We start from the raw sequence: 20,245 nt of genomic DNA on the forward strand, positions 1-20,245 counted from the left end.
CGAAAATTAAAATTAAATATAAATTTAAATTCGAAATCACTAGATCAATTTACATGTATTACTGTAAGCTTATTAGTTTAAATTTGCTATCCTGTTATGATGTAAGTAATTTCACTAGTACGCTTCCGTGGTGTAGTATAATCACAGTATTATCAAAATCAGTTCATAAGTTTATATGGCATTGGTGTGTGGTTAGGCCATTCAGCCCATCGAGCCTGCTCCACCATTCAATCATGGCTGATCTATCTCTCCCTCCTAACACCATTCTCCTGCCTTCTCCCCATAACCCCTGACACCCGCACTAATCAAGAATCTGTCTGAAGAAGGGTTTCGGCCCGAAATGTTGCCTATTTCCTTCGCTCCATAGATGCTGCTGCACCCGCTGAGTTTCTCCAGCAATTTGTGTACCTTCGATTTTCCAGCATCTGCAGTTCCTTCTTAAACACTTACTATCGCCATATCGCTGCCTCAAAAAGGCTGGCAGTATCATCAAGGACCCACACCATCCTGGCCACACACTCATCTCCCTGCTACCTTCAGGTAGAAGGTACAGGAGCCTGAAGACTGCAACAACCAGGTTCAGGAATAGCTGCTTCCCCACAGCCATCAGGCTATTAAACCTGGCTCGGACAAAACTCTGATCATTAATAACCACTTTCTGTTATTTGCACTTGAACAGTTTATTTATTCATGTGTGTATATATTTATATCATGGTATATGGACACACTGATCTGTTTTGTAGTCAATGCCTACTATGTTCTGTTGTGCTGAAGCAAAGCAAGAATTTCATTGTCCTATCAGGGACACATGACAATAAACTCACTTGAACTTGAACTTGAACAACAGGCGAGCGGATCCATGTTGCTATCTACCTCATTAGAGACCCGTGGACTAACTTAAATTGGACGTTATCTTGCACTAAACCTTATTCCCTTTAACCTGTATCCTGCCTTCTCCCCATAACCTTTGACACCTGCACTAATCAAGAATCTGCCAATCTCCGCTTTAAAAATACCTAATAGAAACATAGAAACATAGAAATTAGGGTGCAGGAGTAGGCCATTCGGCCCTTCGAGCCTGCACCGCCATTCAATATGATCATGGCTGATCATCCAACTCAGTATCCCATCCCTGCCTTCTCTCCATACCCCCTGATTCCTTTAGCCACAAGGGCCACATCTAACTCCCTCTTAAATATAGCCAATGAACTGTGGCCTCGACTACCCTCTGTGGCAGAGAGTTCCAGAGATTCACCACTCTCTGTGTGCAAAAAGTTCTTCTCATCTCGGTTTTAAGGGATTTCCCCCTTATCCTTAAGCTGTGACCCCTTGTTCTGGACTTCCCCAACATTGGGAACAATCTTCCTGCATCTAGCCTGTCCAACCCCTTAAGAATTTTGTAAGTTTCCATAAGATTCAGATTCAGATTCAATTTTAATTGTCATTGTCAGTGTACAGTACAGAGACAACGAAATGCATTTGACATCTCTCTGCATCTGACACAAGATCCCCTCTCAATCTCCTAAATTCTAGAGAGCATAAACCAAGTCTATCCAGTCTTTCTTCATAAGACAGTCCTGACATCCCAGGAATCAGTCTGGTGAACCTTCTCTGCACTCCCTCTATGGCAATAATGTCCTTCCTCAGAGTTGGAGACCAAAACTGTACGCAATACTCCAGGTGTGGTCTCACCAAGACCCTGTACAACTGCAGTAGAACCTCCCTGCTCCTGTACTCAAATCCTGACTTGGCCTCCACAGCCGTCTGTGGCAATGAATTCCACAGATTCAACATCCACTGGCAAAATAAATTCCTCCACCTCTCCTCTCAGTTGGGGGCGGCACGGTGGCGCAGCGGTAGAGTTGCTGCCTCACAGCGCCAGAGATCCCGGTTTGATCCCGACTACGTGTTCTTGTCTGTACGGAGTTTGTGCGTTCTCTCCCCGTGGCCTGCCTGGGTTTTCTCCGGGTGCTCCGGGTTCCTCCCACACTATAAAGACGTACATGTTTGTCGTTTCATTGGCTTTGGTAAAATTGTAAATTGCCTCTGGTGTATAGGATATTGTAAGCGGGCCACAGTTTAAGAATAAGGAACGGAGACGAGGAAACACTTTTTCTCACAGAGAGTGGTGAGTCTGTGGAATTCTCTGCCTCAGAGGGCGGTGGAGGCCGGTTCTTTCAAAGATGGATGCTTTCAAGAGAGAGCTCTTAAAAATAGCAGAGCCAGGGGATATGGGGAGAAGGCAGGAACGGGGTACTGATTGTGGATGATCAGCCATGATCACATTGAATGGCGGTGCTGGCTCGAAGGGCTGAATAGCCCACTCCTGCACCTATTGTCTATTGTCTATTGTCTATTGTATGGGGTGGTCGCTGATCAGTGGGCTGAAGGGCCTCTTTCAACACTGTATCTCTAAAGTCTGAATTCTAAAGGTACGCCCTTCTATTCTAAGACTGCCCCCTGGTCCTAGACTCTTCCGCCAGTGGAAACATCCACTCCACAGCCACTCTATCCAGGCCTTTCGCTGTTCAGCAAACTTCAATGATGTTCCACCTCCTCCTTCTAAACTCCAGCGAGTACAGGCCCAGTGCTATCAAATGCTCATCATAGGTTAACCCAGTTCAAAGAGGATTCTCTCTACCTTCTACAGGTGCACAGTAGAGAGCATGCTGACCGGTTGCATCGTGGCTTGGTTCGGCAACTTGAGCGCCCAGATGTGGAAAAGACTGCAGAAAGTAGTAAACACTGCCCAGTCCATCATCGGCTCTGACCTTCCTTCCATCGAGGGGATCTATCGCAGTCGCTGCCTCAAAAAGGCTGGCAGTATCATCAAAGACCCACACCATCCTGGCCACACACTCATCTCCCTGCTACCTTCAGGTAGAAGGTACAGGAGCCTGAAGACTGCAACAACCAGGTTCAGGAATAGCTACTTCCCCACAGCCATTAAACACAACAACCTCAAATAAGCTCTGAACTACAATAGATTAATATTATTATTATTATTATTGCACTATTTTATTTGATTTTGAGTATGTGTGTATTGAATATAAGAAGTATGTGTGTATTCAATGTAAGAAGGGTTTCGGCCCGAAACGTCGCCTATATCCTTCGCTCCATAGATGCTGCTGCACCCGCTGAGTTTCTCCAGCATTTTTGTGTTCCTTATATATATATATGTATTGAGTATGTGCATATATACACACTGGACTTTTCTTTTCTCTCTTGTTTATCATATGATACTATGTTTACATATTGTGTTGTGCTGCAGCAAGTAAGAATATCATTGTTCTATCTGGGACACATGACAATAAAACACTCTTGACTCTTCTTAAAGCCGGGATCATTCTCGTAAACCTCCTCTGGACCCTCTCCAGCTCCGGCACGTCCTTCCTCAGATATGGGGCCTTAAAACTGCTCAACCCATGCCTTTCACACTTCGGTATAGAAACATAGAAACATAGAAACATAGAAATTAGGTGCAGGAGTAGGCCATTCGGCCCTTCGAGCCTGCACCGCCATTCAATATGATCATGGCTGATCATCCAACTCAGTATCCCGTACCCTGCCTTCTCTCCATACCCCCTGATCCCCTTAGCCACAAGGGCCACATCTAACTCCCTCTTAAATATAGCCAATGAAGTGGCCTCAACTACCCTCTGTGGCAGAGAGTTCCAGAGATTCACCACTCTCTGCGTGAAAAAAGTTCTTCTCATTTCGGTTTTAAAGGATTTCCCCTTTATCCTTAAGCTGTGACCCTTGTCCTGGACTTCCCTAACATCGGGAACAATCTTCCTGCATCTAGCCTGTCCAACCCCTTAAGAATTTTGTAAGTTTCTATAAGATCCCCTCTCAATCTTCTAAATTCTAGAGAGTATAAACCAAGTCTATCCAGTCTTTCTTCATAAGACAGTCCTGACATCCCAGGAATCAGTCTGGTGAACCGTCTCTGCACTCCCTCTATGGCAATAATGTCCTTCCTCAGATTTTTGGAGACCAAAACTGTACGCAATACTCCAGGTGTGGTCTCACCAAGACCCTGTACAACTGCAGTAGAACCCTCTCTGCTCCTACACTCAAATCCTTTTGCAATGAAAGCTAACATACCATTCGCTTTCTTTACTGCCTGCTGCACCTGCATGCCTACCTTCAATGACTGGTGTACCATGACACCCAGGTCTCGCTGCATCTCTCCCTTTCCCAATCGGCCACCATTTAGATAATAATCTGCTTTCCTGTTTTTGCCACCAAAATGGATAACCTCACATTTATCCACATTATACTGCATCTGCCAAACATTTGTCCACTCACCCAGCCTATCCAAGTCACCTTGCAGTCTCCTAGCATCCTCCTCACAGCATACACTGCCCCCCAGCTTAGTGTCATCCGCAAACTTGGAGATATTGCCTTCAATTCCCTCATCCAGATCATTAATATATATTGTAAATAGCTGGGGTCCCAGTACTGAGCCTTGGGGTACCCCACTATGTTTCAATGAGGACCCCTCACCTCTCGCCAGATTGAAAAAAGGCACCACACACAAACAGCTCTTCCTTCTCCATAGAGAGATGCTGGAATAACTCAATGGGTCGGGCGGCATCTCTGGAGAAAAGGAATAGGTGACGTTTCAAGCAGCGCCTTTACCACCTCAGGCAACTAGGGAAATTCAGAGTGTCTCTGAGGATCCTCCAGTGCTTCTACACAGCAGCTGTGGAAAGCATCTTGTCCGGAAATATCACGATTTGGTTTGGGAATTGCTCTGCCAAGGACAAGAAGGCTCTGCAGAGAGTAGTGCGTTCGGCCGAACGCACTATGGGAACTTCACTCACCCCCCTGCAGGAACTATACATCAGGAGGTGCAACTCCGGAGCCAACAAGATCATGGGAGACCCCTTCCTTCCACCCCTGCAACGGACTGTTCCAGCTGCTACGGTCAGGCAAACGCCTCCGTTGCCATGCTGTGAGAACGGAGAGGATGAGAAGGAGTTTCTTCCCAGAGGCCATTCGGACTGTAAACTCCTATCTCACCAGGGACTAACTTTACTGAACCATTCTACTGTTGTGTGGTGCCTTTTTTCCTCCCACAAATATGTAATTTGTGAATATGTGATTCTGTTCCATTCTGTTTGTAGTTTGTTTGTTTGTCTTTTTGCACAAAGTCCGCGAGCATTGCCACTTTTCATTTCACTGCACATCTCGTATGTGTATGTGACAAATAAACTGGACTTGACTTGACTTGCGGTCAAGGCCCTTCTTCAGACCAAGACATTTCCCTTTCCATGTTTCGTGTAGTTCAGTTTAGAGATAAACTGAGAGAGCGCAGAAACAGGCCCTTCGGCCCACCGAGTCCGCCCCCAACCAGCGATCCCCGCTCGTGAGACCACACCTGGAGTATTGCGTACAGTTTTGGTCTCCTAATCTGAGGAAGGACATTCTTGCCATAGAGGGAGTACAGAGAAGGTTCACCAGACTGATTCCTGGGATGTCAGGACTTTCATATGAAGAAAGACTGGATAGACTCGGCTTGTACTCGCTAGAATTTAGGAGATTGAGGGGGGATCTTATAGAAACTTACAAAATTCTTAAGGGGTTGGACAGGCTGGATGCAGGAAGATTGTTCCCGATGTTGGGGAAGTCCAGGGCAAGGGGTCACAGTTTAAGGATAAAGGGGAAGGAAGTCTTTTAGGACCGAAATGAGAAAAATATTTTTCACACAGAGAGTGGTGAATCTGTGGAACTCCCTGCCACAGAAGGTAGTTGAGGCCACAGTTCATTGGCTATATTTAAGAGGGAGTTAGATGTGGCCCTTGTGGCTAAAGGGATCAGGGGGTATGGAGAGAAGGCAGGTACGGGATACTGATTGGATGATCAGCCATGACCATGTTGAATGGCGGTGCAGGCTCGAAGGGCCGAATGGCCTACTCCTGCACCTATTGTCCATGTGTCTATGTGAACGCTGCCCTTAGCACACTGGCGACAATTTTACATTTACCACAAGCCAATTGACCTCCAAACCTGGGTGGTGGGAGGAAGCCGGAGCACCCAGAGAAAACCCAGGCAGGTCACGGGGAGGAAGGAACAAACACGGCACAGACAAGCACCCGTAGTCAGGATGGAACCCGGCGAGATCTCCAGCGCTCTACCGATGCGCCACCATGCCACCTGGGCTGCCCCTCCCATCAAGTCAAGTCAAGTCAAGTTTATTTGTCACATACACATACGAGATGTGCAGTGAAATGAAAGTGGCAATGCTCGCGGACTTTTGTGCAAAAGACAAACAACAAAACAACCAAACAAACTATAAACACAATCATAACACACATATTCTTTTACATAATAAATAATAGAAGGAAAAACGTTATGTAGAGTTAGTCCCTGGTGAGATAGGCGTTTACAGTCCGAATTGCCTCTGGGAAGAAACTCCTTCTCAACCTCTCCGTTCTCACTGCATGGCAACGGAGGCGTTTGCCTGACCGTAGCGGCTGGAACAGTCCGTTCCAGGGGTGGAAGAGGTCTCTCATGATTTTGTTTGCTCTGGAGTTGCACCTCCTGTTGTATAGTTCCTGCAGGGGGGTGAGTGAAGTTCCCATAGTGCGTTCGGCCGAACGCACTACTCTCTGCATCCATTATCAGCAAGGACGGCCAACTGAAACAAGAATGAATTGACAAAGAATGGCTGTACCTGAAATCGACGCATGTCCCTGGGGTTACCAGCGTTTTTCAAACAGTTCTGATTGCACTTGAGGAAGAATTTTAAGAAGAATCTGCAAAGGGGAACAGACCTGGGTTAGTGTCGGGAAGAGACGGCAGAAATAGTTTGACTTTAGTTAACTGTAGATTATAGAAACATACAAACATAGAAATTAGGTGAAACGTCACCTATTCCTTCGCTCCATAGATGCTGCTGCACCTGCTGAGTTGCTCCAGCATTTTTGTCTACCTTCTGATTGAAACTGAAGATGGACACAAAAAGCTGTGACACAAAATGCTGGAGTTACTCAGCGGGACAGGCAGCATCTCTGGAGAGAAGGGATGGGTGACGTTTCTGGTCGAGACCCTTCTTCAGAACCTTTCTAACGTGCTAATTGGGAAAATACATAGAAACATAGAAACATAGAAATTAGATGCAGGAGTAGGCCATTCGGCCCTTCGAGCCTGCACCGCCATTCAATGTGATCATGGCTGATCATCCAACTCAGTATCCCGTACCTGCCTTCTCTCCATACCCCCTGATCCCCTTAGCCACAAGGGCCACATCTAACTCCCTCTTAAATATAGCCAATGAACTGTGGCCTCAACTACCCTCTGTGGCAGAGAGTTCCAGAGATTCACCACTCTCTGTGTGAAAAAAGTTCTTCTCATCTCGGTTTTAAAGGATTTCCCCCCTATCCTTAAGCTGTGACCCCTTGTCCTGGACTTCCCCAACATCGGGAGCAATCTTCCTGCATCTAGCCTGTCCAACCCCATCAGAATGTTGTAAGTTTCTATAAGATCCCCCCTCAATCTCCTAAATTCTAGAGAGTATAAACCAAGTCTATCCAGTCTTTCTTCATAAGACAGTCCTGACATCCCAGGACCCGTTTACTCCTACTCATTGTGTTCTCTCATATGCTGTAGAATCACAAATGTCGCACCTTGCCGGATGTAATCTGACTTTGTTTCAAAAATGTCTCGTTAACCACGGCCTAACAACGGCAAAAAAACGAATACTTAAATTCTTGAACAATGCACCCACACCAACCAACGCTCAAAAAAGTGGATTTCAAACATGTCGGAAATGTTACACCCTGAGGATATGAGATTCGTCCTATCAGGCAAATTGGACCAATTCTTAAAGATTTGGTCTCCTTTTTTTATCGACTTATTACATGCATGTGGTGCAACACAATCTTAGAACCACTGCACATCTCGTATGTGTGTGTGACAAATAAACTTGACTTTTTTTTTTTTTTTAATATTTTATTTTATTAGAAGTAAGTACAGTCATATGGCACCAAAGTGCCTAATATATATTTTCATAATACATTTTATGTACAACTTCTTTTTTTTTTTTTTTTGTTACATTGAAAAAAGATCAGAATAAGAAAAAGAAGTTAGATAGTAAAGAATAGAAAGATGTGAAATATATAGTGTGTGAAGAAAGAAAACGAGTAAATGAAGAAAGTTGAGAGAGAAAATAGTGAAAAGAAAAGGAGATCATTATTTATAATCTTGACCAACCCTCGTCCAGTCCTGAAACAGTTATTTTTTACAATTGTGTTGCACCATATGATTCCAAAAAAACGACGAATGGAGACCAACTCATTATGAATTGGTCTGATTTATCCATTAGGAGGAATCGCATTCCCTCAAGATGAGCGGTGTCCAACAAACTTGCAATCCACATTTTAAGTGTTGGTATTGATGTACCCTTCCAAAATTTAAGTGTTAATTTTTTTGCTATTATTAAACCATAGTTAAGGAATAGATTTTGAGATGTGTTCAATTTATTCCCATCTTCCATTACACCAAATATAATCATTTCAGTATTAGGTTCCATTCTTGTCTTGAATAATAACTTGACTTGACTTGACTTGAAATGAACCATTTCAGAACCCGTTGAGGGGCGGGTAAAGATACGAAGTACGTACATCCTTTTTAATTTCTTTTTTTTCTTCTTTTTTTCTTCTCAATTCTTTTTTTCTTCTTATTTCACCTCTCCTTTTTGTTTTCTCTTTTGGGCTATACCGTTTTATGGGCTCTTTTTCTCCATTTTTTCCCCCACGAACTAACAACATAATTACTTTATATAACATTCTCTTTCTCTCTATTTCTTGCTTTTTTGTTTTTCTATTAAATTGAAAATAAGAAGTTGTACATTGAAATGTAATATGCTATGCATGTCTCATATTATTGTATGCTACTAATAACAATAATTTACAAAATGCCACACCCTATAGTGGCCTTTTATATTTGCTCCACTTAGCCACTTAGCCACTATGTATACTTTGTGTAGGAAGGAACTGCAGATGCTGGAAAATCGAAGGAAGAAAAACGCCGAAACGTTGCCTATTTCCTTCGCTCCATAGATGCTGCTGCACCCGCTGAGTTTCTCCAGCACTTTTGTCTACCTACTATATATGATATAGAAACATAGAAACATAGAAATTAGGTGCAGGAGTAGGCCATTCGGCCCTTCGAGCCTGCACCGCTATTCAATATGATCATGGCTGATCATCCAACTCAGTATCCCGTACCTGCCTTCTCTCCATACCCTCTGATCCGCTTAGCCACAAGGGCCACATCTAACTCCCTCTTAAATATAGCCAATGAACTGTGACCTCGACTACCCTCTGTGGCAGAGAGTTCCAGGGATTCACCACTCTCTGGAGACCAAAACAGTACGCAATCTTTAAGAGGCAGGATGTAGATTAATCCTTATTAATTCATGCCATGTATAACTTTCATCGCACATATGAAAATCCATGCCACCTTTTACATGGTATTACGGTACTACACAAAGACTCTCTCTCTCTCGCTCGGGCACATTAGTCAAGTGCCCTGTCCCACTGTACGAGGTAATTCAAGAGTTTCCCCTGATTTGAACTCGGAGAATTACGGTAATGGCCGCTCGTAAGTACTCGGGGGCTCTCGTGGACATTTTTCACAGCGCTGAAAAAACTTCACGCGTTACGGCGTTTCCCGAGTACCTGCGGTTAGCTTTACGAGCCGCTACAGGGTCTTGGTGAGACCACACCTGGAGTATTGCGTACAGTTTTGGTCTCCTAATCTGAGGAAAGACATTGTTGCCATAGAGGGAGTACAGAGAAGGTTCACAAGACTGATTCCTGGGATGTCAGGACTTTCATATGAAGAAAGACTGGATAGACTTGGTTTGTACTCGCTAGATTTTAGAAGATTGAGGGAGGAACTTATAGACACTCACAAAATTCTTAAGGGGTTGGACAGGCTTGATGCTGGAAGATTGTTCCCGATGTTGGGGAAGTCCAGAACAACGGGTCACACAGTTCAAGGATAAGGGGAAATCCTTTAGGACCGAGATGAGAAAAACATTTTTCACACAGAGAGTGGTGAATCTGTGGAACTCTCTGCCACAGAAGGTAGTTGAGGCCACAGTTCATTGGCTATATTTAAGAGGGAGTTAGATGTGGCCCTTGTGGCTAAAGGGATCAGGGGGTGTGGAGAGAAGGCAGGTACAGGATACTGAGTTGGATGATCAGCCGTGATCATATTGAATGGCGGTGCAGGCTCGAAGGGCCGAATGGCCCTACTCCTGCACCTATTGTCTATGTTTCTATGTTTCTATGTTTCACAGTGTTGAAAAATCTTCACGAGTTACCGCGTTTCCCGAGTACCTGCCGTTAGCGTTACGAGCCGCTAAGAAAAGTCCCCGAGCTCCGACGTACCCGCTGCGTACATTCTACGTAATTACCACGAGTCTGATTTTTTTTTTAAACTCGGGAGAGCTCTTGATTTCACCAAGAGAGTGTTTTTATTGTCGGGCCGCTGATGAACATTTACAGTCTCGTGTATTGAGGTACAGTGAAAAGTTGCGTGCTATCCAGTCAGCGGAAAGACAATACATGATGACGATCGACCCATTCGCAGTGTACAGATACATGATAAGGGAATAACGTTCAGTGCAAGGTAAATACAGCAATGTCCGATCAAGGATAGTCCGAGGGTCACCAATGAGGTAGATAGCAGTTCAGCACTGCTCTCTGGTTGTGGTAGGATGGTTCAGTTGCCTGGGAAGACAGTGTCCCTGAGTGGGATGCTGGCTCGAAGGGCCAAATGGCCTACTCCTGCACCTATTGTCTATTGTCTATTGCAAGTCTAACTTTGCAATTAGTAGAATACGGGCCATAGAATCTTACAGCGAACAGGCCTGTTTCCTCCAAATGTGTTCGTCACGGACTAGAAGGGTCGAGATGGCCTGTTTCCGTGCTGTAATTGTTATATGGTTATATGGTTATATGTCCCAGCTACACTAGTCCCACATACCCACCATGACTGAACTTTGTTGCCTTTCACCTCAGTGAAGAACTCAGTGGTGGATGTTTGTGTTCTATTCTATTGCGTAATGCGTGTTCGTTTTATCAACCGCATCTCGAAAAGATCATCCGCACATTCATCTCCTCCCGCCTAGATTACTGCAACTCCCTTTACACTGGCATCAGCCAATCTTCCCTGTCCCGCCTGCAACTGGTCCAGCGAGACTCCTGACGGGCACCCGAAAAAGGGACCACATCACCCCGATCCTGGCCTCTCTCCACTGGCTCCCTGTGCCGTTCAGAATAAATTTCAAGACCCTCCCTCATGGGCTTGTCCCCACCTACATCAAAAGTCTGCTCACCCACCACACCACCTCGAGGTCTCTCAGATCGGCCAGCTTGGGGTTACTGAACATCCCGCAGTCTAGGCATAAGCTCTGAGAGAGCTAGATAGAGCTAGATAGGGCTCTTAAAGATAGCGGAGTCAGGGGATATGGGGAGAAGGCAGGAACGGGGTACTGATTGGGGATGATCAGCCATGATCACATTGAATGGCGGCGCTGGCTCGAAGGGCCGAATGGCCTAATCCTGCACCTATTGTCTATTGTAACCCGAAGAAAATCCATGCAGTCACGGGGAAGTACGTGCAAACTCCACACAGCGCCATAGACCCGTGTTCGATCCTGACTACGGGTGCTGTCTGTACGGAAAGTTTGTTTGCACCTTCTCCACTTTGTCCAACATGGGTTTTCTCCAGGATCTCTAGTTTCCTCCGCACACTCCAAAGAAATCCAGGTTTGTCGGCTAAGGGGCTTGGTATGAGTCAAATTGCCCCTAGTGTGTGTAGGATAGTTTAGTGTGCGGGGGACACTGTTCGGCTCGGACTCAGTGGGCCAAAGGCCACAAGGAATAGGAGTAGAATTAGCCCATTCGGCCCATCTAGTCTACTCCGCCATTCAATCATGGCTGATCTATCTCTCCCTCCTAACCCCATTCTCCTGCCTTCTCCCCATAACCTCCGACAAGCGTACCGATCAAGAATCAACAGCAGAGTTTCCGTGCTGTATCTCTAGACTAAACCGTAGGGGGCTCCAACATCAAGACCCGGAGCGGGGCCTTACATCGCCCTGCGCGGCCTTAATTTCCGCGGGACCATCGATACCTTCGCCCGCCAGGGTCTTTAACATCGGGAGAAGAATGGAGAGCAGGGGGGAGACAAGACTTTGCCTTCCATCACAGTGAGGAGGAGATTCTCTGTGATGGATGTTTGTGTGAATTTTGTTAATTGTGTGTCTTGTTTTTTTTTTCTTGTTGTATGACTGCAGAAACCAAATTTCGTTTCAACTTCATTTGAGGTTCAAATGACAAATAAATGGTATTGTATTGTAAACTGTGCTAAGCCACTGTAACAGCCTTGACATACAGCTGGAGAAGGCCTTTAATGATAAGCAGTGTGATAAACTGCAGGGGTATATTTAGTCTGATGCTGTAGTCATCATCACGGGATGGAATGACATGTAGCGTCTGATTCACCCTGAGTCATGTTTGTTACTTGGCGTCATTTCCACACACTCAGCTGTTTGGAAGACACTGGTTTTGTTCAGTTTAGTTCGGAGTAGTGTAGTGTAGTTTAGAGATACAGCGCGGAAACTGGCCCCTTGCCCAACCGGGTCCGCGCCGACCGGCGATCCCTGCACACTAACACTATCCTAAACACACACACTGTGGCCACAGTTTAGGAATAAGGGGTAAGCCATTTAGAACGGAGACGAGGAGACACTTTTTCTCACAGAGAGTGGTGAGTCAAAATTAAAGGACGTACCCAGGTGAAGGTGATGAGGAGGAATTAATTTAGTCAGAGGGTGGTGAATCTGTGGAATTCTTTGCCTCAGAGGGCGGTGGAGGCCGGTTCTCTGGATGCTTTCAAGAGAGAGCTAGATAGGGCTCTTAAAGTCAGGGGATATGGGGAGAAGGCAGGAACGGGGTACTGATTGGGGATGATCAGCCATGATCACATTGAATGGCGGTGCTGGCTCAACGGACCAAATTCGGCCAAATCCCGAGAACTCGCCTCCACCGCCCTCTGAGGCAGAGAATTCCACAGACTCACCACTCTCTGTGTGAAAAAGTGTTTCCTCGTCTCCGTTCCAAATGGCTTACTCCTTATTCTTATACTGTGGCCCCTGGTTCTGGACTCCCCCAACATCGGGAACATGTTTCCTGCCTCTAGCGTGTCCAAGCCCTTAATAATCTTATATATTTCAATGAGACCCTCTCATCCTTCTAAACTCCAGAGTGTACAAGCCCAGCTGCTCCATTCTCTCAGCATATGACAGTCCCGCCATCCCGGGAATTAACCTTGTAAATCTACGCTGCACTCCCTCAATGTCCTTCCTCAAATTAGGGGACCAAAACTGCACACAATACTCCAGGTGTGGCTCCCCAGGGCCCTGTTCTTGATTAGTGCGGGTGTCAGGGGTTATGGGGAGAAGGCAGGAGAATGGGGTTCGGATGGAGAGATAGTTCAGCCATGATTGAATGGCGGTGCAGACTTGATGGGCCGAATGGCCTAATTCTTCTCCTATCACTTGTGACCTCATGACGTTATGACTTTGTTTCCACTCTGTATCTAGCTTGTCACTACATTTTCACTGCACCTCTGTACACAGGACAATAAACTCAACTAAACTCTCTCTAAAACAAAGTTAGTTGAAAAGCTTGGATCGAGTGGATGTGGAGAGGATGTTTCCACTAGTGGGAGAGTCCAGGACCAGAGGTCACAGCCTCAGAATTAAAGGACGTACCCAGGTGAAGGTGATGAGGAGGAATTCATTTAGTCAGAGGGTGGTGAATCTGTGGAATTCTCTGCCACAGAAGGCTGTGGAGGCCACAAGTCAGTGGACATTTTACAGGCATTGATAGATAGTCACTTGAGTTGACAATAGACAATAGACAACAGGTGCAGGAGTAGGCCATTCGGCCCTTCAACCCAGCACCGCCATTCAATGTGATCATGGCTGATCATCCCCAATCAGTACCCCGTTCCTGCCTTCTCCCCATATCCCCTGACTCCGCTATCTTTAAGAGCCCTATCTAGCTCTCCCTTGAAAGCATCCAGAGAACCGGCCTCCACCGCCCTCTGAGGCAGAGAATTCCACAAGACTCACCACTCTCTGAGTAGTGCGGGTGCCCAGGGGTTATGGGGAGAAGGCAGGAGAATGGGGATAGGAGGGAGAGATAGATGAGCCATGATTGAATGGGGGAGTTGACTTGATGGGCCGAATGGCCTAAGGGGCCTGTCCCACGAGCATGCGACTGCAAGCGGCGAGCATGACCAAATTGGAAGCGGGGGGTCGAGTGGAGGTTGAGTGATCCCGTACGAGTTGACGTGAAGTTCGAGCGAAGTCCGCGGGAAGTTTGCGCGTGACGTACGGCATGAATGCGTCTGCAGGCCGGCAGGCCGTTGCCGCGCGGAATTTTTGAACACGGTCAGTTTTTCGGAGCCCCGCGCGATGTCGGGACCAGCTGCCGCACAACTCCATACGGCTCCGGCGATCGAAGTGGGACCGGCCCCGCGAGGCCGTACGGCTCAAGCGACCACGTTAGGTCGTGCTTGCCGCATGGAGTCACATGCTGGTGGGACAGGCCCTTAATTCTACTACTATCACTTCTGATAAATGTGAGGTTATCCATTTTGGTGGCAAAAACAGGAAGGTAGACTATTATCTGAATGGTGGCTGACTAGGAAAAGGGGAGATGCAACGAGACCTGGGTGTCATGGTACACCAGTCATTGAAGGTGCAGCAGGCAGTGAAGAAAGCGAATGGTATATTAGCTTTCATTGCAAAAGGATTTGAGTATAGGAGCAGGGAGGTTCTACTGCAGTTGTACAGGGTCTTGGTGAGACCACACCTGGAGTATTGCGTACAGATGAACTTTTTTCACACAGAGAGTGGTGAATCTCTGGAACTCTCTGCCACAGAGGGTAGTCGAGGCCAGTTCATTGGCTATATTTAAGAGGGAGTTAGATGTGGCCCTTGTGGCTAAGGGGATCAGGGGGTATGGAGAGAAGGCAGGTACGGGATACTGAGTTGGATGATCAGCCATGACCATATTGAATGGCGGTGCAGGCTCGAAGGGCCGAATGGCCTACTCCTGCACCTATTGTCTATGTCTCTATGTCTATGTCTGATCTTATCATCTTATGAATGGCCTAATTCTGCTCCCATGACAAGCCTGAGAAAGGGTTGCGTCCAAGATGCTTTTGAAACACTGCGACAAGCTTATTCGAACGTCTAGGTGGAATAAAGATGTCAGGTTACAAAAGACATGGTCTGCTCTCAACGGAGGCTCTGAATACACCTGCTCCTACACTCAATCTATCAAAGGACTGCAGCATTTATTATTAGACAACGACACACATTAGCCCTTGGCCCAGATATGAATGTCAAAAGATTACATATTCAATTTGTTAACTGGCAATTTGTTTTCCCAACTACAAGCGAGAGGCAGGAGAGGGTGCGGACAAGACTTGACAAGGATGTTGCCACAACTCGAGTGTCTGAGCTACAGGGCAAGGAATAGATGCACAGAGTCCCTTGCTCAGAGTGGGGGAATCGAAAACATAGAAACATAGAAACATAGAAATTAGGTGCAGGAGTAGGCCATTCGGCCCTTCGAGCCTGCACCGCCATTCAATGTGATCATGACTGATCATCCAACTCGGTATCCTGTACCTGCCTTCTCTCCATACCCTCTGATCCCTTTGGCCACAAGGGCCACATCTAACTCCCTCTTAAATATAGCCAATAAACTGGCCTCAACTACCCTCTGTGGCAGAGAGTTCCAGAAATTCACCACTCTCTGTGTGAAAAAAGTTCTTCTCATCTCGGTTTTAAAGGATTTCCCCCTTATCCTTAAGCTGTGACCCCTTGTCCTGGACTTCCCCAACATCGGGAACAATCTTCCTGCATCTAGCCTGTCCAACCCCTTAAGAATTTTGTAAACCAGAGGAAGAAATATTTAGACAGGTACATGGATAGGATGAGAGAAATAGATCGGTTCGATCTAAAAGTCTCTTGCCCAGAGATGGTGAATCGGAGGACACAGGTTTAATCTGAAGGGGAAAAGATTTGGCAGGAATCTGAAGGGGTGACTATTTCACCCAAAGGTGGTGGGAGCAGTGGCAGACTGGCCGGGGTGTCAGCTTGCCCGATGGCAAGTGGGCCCCTGATGAAGTGGGCCCCCTTTGTCTCCTGGCAACCAATATTTTTAGACCCAGTCCGCCACTGGATGGGTGTATGGAACGAGTTGCCAGAGGAGGTAGATAGCGGAGTCAGGGGATATGGGGAGAAGGCAGGAACGGGGTACTGATTGTGGATGATCAGCCATTGAATGGCGGCATTGGCTCAAAGGGCCGAATGGCCTACTCCTGCACCTATTGTCTAATGTCTATTATCAGTCTGAAGAAGGGTCTTCACCCGAAACGTCACCTATTCCTTTTCTCCAGAGATGCTGCCTGTCCCGCTGAGTTACTCCAGCATTTTGTGTCTATGTTCAGCCAGGATTGGATGGTGGAGTAGACTTGATGGGCCGAATGGCCTAATTCTGCTCCTATCACATTTTGTTCCTATTGTCAATTGACAATCCTATTGTCAATCCTATTGTCAATTGATCCATAGAAACATAGAAAACAAGTGTAGGCCATTCGGCCCTTCGAGCCTGCACCGCCATTCAATATGATCACGGCTGATCATCCAACTCAGTATCCTGTACCTGCCTTCTCTCCATAACCCCTGATCCCCTTAGCCACAAGGGCCACATCTAACTCCCTCCTAAATATAGCCAATGAATTGGCTACAATGAACTTTGAACTGTGTCGGAAGGAACTGTAGATGCCGGTTTAAACCATAAACATAAAAAATGCTGGAGTAACTCAGCAGATCAGACAGCATCTCTGGAGGGAAGGAATGGGTGACATTTCTGGTCGGGACCCTCCTTCAGACCCGAAACGCCACCCGGAGATGCTGCCTGACCCGCCGAGTTCCTCCAGCTTTTTGTGTGTCTAACTTCGAGCTGTAAAGCTGCAGGTAGAGACTGACAGGGAAGATTAAACGAGGTGGGCATTCTGAAATGTTCTCAGTAACTCCGCTCCTCGAGGAGATCTGAGTGGACACCGCTGGTTTTTAATAACTCCTCCCGACCAGCGAGTCTCAAGTTAGCCCAGCGCCGAGCCTCCCTGATCTGAGGCTTAGTACTAACAGTGTAAATAATTCAAAGAGAGAAATGGCAATTACAGAACCATGCACAATCAAAATAAATATTTGATGAGGCACTAACGCAGCTCCTGAAATCAATCTCTCGTGCTCTCTTTCCCATCCACTCTCCCGTAACATCCCTGGTAGCCCCCCCTGGACACTTGCACTCAACACAACGGCTTGCTGCCACTTTACTTTTTAGTTTAGTTCAATAGACAACAGACAATAGGTGCAGGAGTAGGCCATTCGGCCCTTCGAGCCAGCACCGCCATTCAATGTGATCATGGCTGATCATCCCCAATCAGTACCCCGTTCCTGCCTTCTCCCCATATCCCCTGACTCCGCTATCTTTAAGAGCGCTATCTAGCTCTCTCTTGAAAGCATCCAGAGAACCGGCCTCCACCGCCCTCTGAGGCAGGGAATTCCACTCTCACCACTCTCTGTTTGTGAAAAAGTGTTTCCTCGTCTCCGTTCTAAATGGCTTACCCCTTATTCTTAAATATGGGATTCAGATTCAGATTCAGATTCAGATTCAATTTTAATTGTCATTGTCAGTGTACAGTACAGAGACAACTGTGGGTTGTGTAAATATGGGCCAAGCAGGGGCAGGTGGGACTAGTGTAGATGGGATATGTTGTTAGGTGTGGGCAGATCGGGCCGAGGGCCCTGTTTCCACAGAGAATGGGTTCGGAGGGAGATAGATCAGCCATGATTGAATGGCGCAGAAGACTTGATGGGCCGAATGGCCTAATTCTGCTCCTATTACTTGTGAATGAACTGAGGAAGAGTACAGGGCTGGTCCCACGGGCATGCGGCTGCAAGCGGCGAGCGCGACCAAACCGGAAGCGGGGGCCGCGCGGAGGTCGAGTGAGTGACGTGAAGTTCGAGCGAAGTCCGCGGGAAGTTCGCGCGTGACGTGACGTCCGGCGTCGAGACGCTGCGTATGCCCGTCGAGGCGGTGCGTACGGTGTCGAGGCGGCTGCGGGCCGGCAGGCCGTTGCCGCGCGGAATTTTTGAACACGGTCATTTTTTCGGAGCCCCGCGCGATGTCGGGACCAGCTCCGCACAACTACATACGGCTCCGGCGATCGAAGTGGGACCGGCCCCGCGAGGCCGTACGGCTCAAGCGATCACGTTAGGTCGCGCTTGCCGCACGGAGTCGCATGCTCGTGGGACCGGCCCTTAAGTTACCTCAACCTCAAGACCTGATGTTGTCTCTCTGCGAGACATGCAATTTACCACCTCAAATTCCTTAACGAGAACAAGGCACGCTGGCAAGAGAAATTAAAACCATAATCCATACTGGCAAATTCATCCTGTCCCCAATTAATGAAGAGAAGTACACGTATACACTCATCTAAGTTTTATGACAACTAATAAAAGCAGATGTAATTCAGGTAATCAAAGTTATTGCTTTGCTTTCGTGGAAACAAAACCCTTCGCTAATGTCACATTGCCAATGTGATTTTTACAGCACATCACAAAATCATTATATAAATTAATTTAATACTGGATTACTTTACTTTGCCGAGGAAATATGTTTTGCACGTTTGATTTCGTTGATTTGCCTTGATGACTGATAGGTTGGCGGCACACAGATTGCTTACATGTTCATTAAAAGGCAGGCCGTGGATATAATGTCGTAGAGTGACACAGCGTGGAAACAGGCCCTTCACTCCGGCTTGTCCACACCGGACAACATTCCCCAGCCGTGCTGGTCCCGCATGCTTAATTCCCGGGATGGCGGGACTGTCATATACTGAGAGAATGGAGCGGCTGGGCTTGTACACTCTGGATTTTAGAAGGATGAGAGGGCATCTCATTGAAACATACAAGTTTGTTAAGGGTTTGCACACGCTAGAGGCAGGAAACATGTTCCCATTGAATTGGCGGTGCTGGTTCGAAGGGCCGAATGGCCTCCTCCTGCACCTATTGTCTTTTGTCTATTGTCTATTATCTCATTGAAACATATAAGATTGTTAAGGGTTTGCACACGCAAGAGGCAGGAAACATGTTCCCGATGTTGGGGGAGTCCAGAACCAGGGGCCACACAGTTTAAGAATAAGGAGTAAGCCATTTAGAACGGAGACGAGGAAACACTTTTTCTCACAGAGAGTGGTGAGTCTGTGGAATTCTCTGCCTCAGAGGGCGGTGGAGGCAGGTTCTCTGGGCACTTTCAAGAGAGAGCTAGATAGGGTTCTTAAAGATAGCGGAGTCAGGGGATATGGGGAGAAGGCAGGAACGGGGTACTGATTGGGGATGATCAGCCATGATCACATTGAATGGCGGCACTGGCTCGAAGGGCCGAATGGCCTCCTCCTGCACCTATTGTCTATTGTCTGTTGCTTGTGCTTGGTGTTTGTTAAACGTTGCAATAGTCTGTGCCTCAACCACCTCCTCCGTCAGCTTGTTCCATACACCCACCACCCTTTGTTGAATGGCCTACTCCTGCACTTATTGTCTATTGTCTATTGTCTAAACCAGAGCACACGGAGAAAATCTACGGCACGCGGGTCGCGGCGAGGATGTACAAACTCCGTACAGGATGTGACCCGGGTCTCCGGCGCGTGAGAGGCGGAAACTCTACAGCAGCTCCACCCTAAAATGAATGCATTTATGGTCGTGATATATAGACCTTATAAAATGGTGGCTAACTCAGACTCGGGGAAATGGGGCTGGGAACCGCAGCAGAGAAGTGGCATTGATGATGTCTGAATGGATTTTAATATAGCTTCTTTGGAAGGGCACCACATATAACAGAACTGAACTCATGGAAAAGAGGCATGTGTGTTGGTTCGGAGAATAATTGGGCTGGAGGCCAGAGCAACCACAATTAGCGGTTGTGTTTAAGACGTGGGAATGGTGGGAAGTGTTATTCCCTCAGGCGCTGGGCCTGGACTGTTGCCTTCAGCTAGATACAGCTAAATGACTTGGATGTGGGAATACCGAGTCAAATTTCACGTTCAGCTGAGTTTATTGTCACGTGTACCGAGG

General features: G+C 46.9%; 1 protein-coding gene across 1 annotated transcript in view; it reads right to left on the minus strand.

The window, feature by feature from the left end:
- The window catches only part of LOC129715152 (transcription factor COE1-like), a 29,290-nt gene extending 21,383 nt beyond the window's left edge, over positions 1 to 7,907 (minus strand). Inside the window, exon 1 of the mRNA XM_055665018.1 lies at positions 6,683 to 7,907. Coding sequence (XP_055520993.1) covers positions 6,683 to 6,697 — 15 coding nt within the window. The 5' untranslated portion in view covers positions 6,698 to 7,907. The remainder of the gene's footprint in view (positions 1 to 6,682) is intronic.
- Positions 7,908 to 20,245: the final 12,338 nt, after the last annotated feature.

The sequence above is a fragment of the Leucoraja erinacea genome, unplaced genomic scaffold (genome assembly GCF_028641065.1).
Source record: "Leucoraja erinacea ecotype New England unplaced genomic scaffold, Leri_hhj_1 Leri_1034S, whole genome shotgun sequence".
Classification (NCBI taxonomy): Eukaryota; Metazoa; Chordata; class Chondrichthyes; order Rajiformes; family Rajidae; genus Leucoraja; species Leucoraja erinaceus.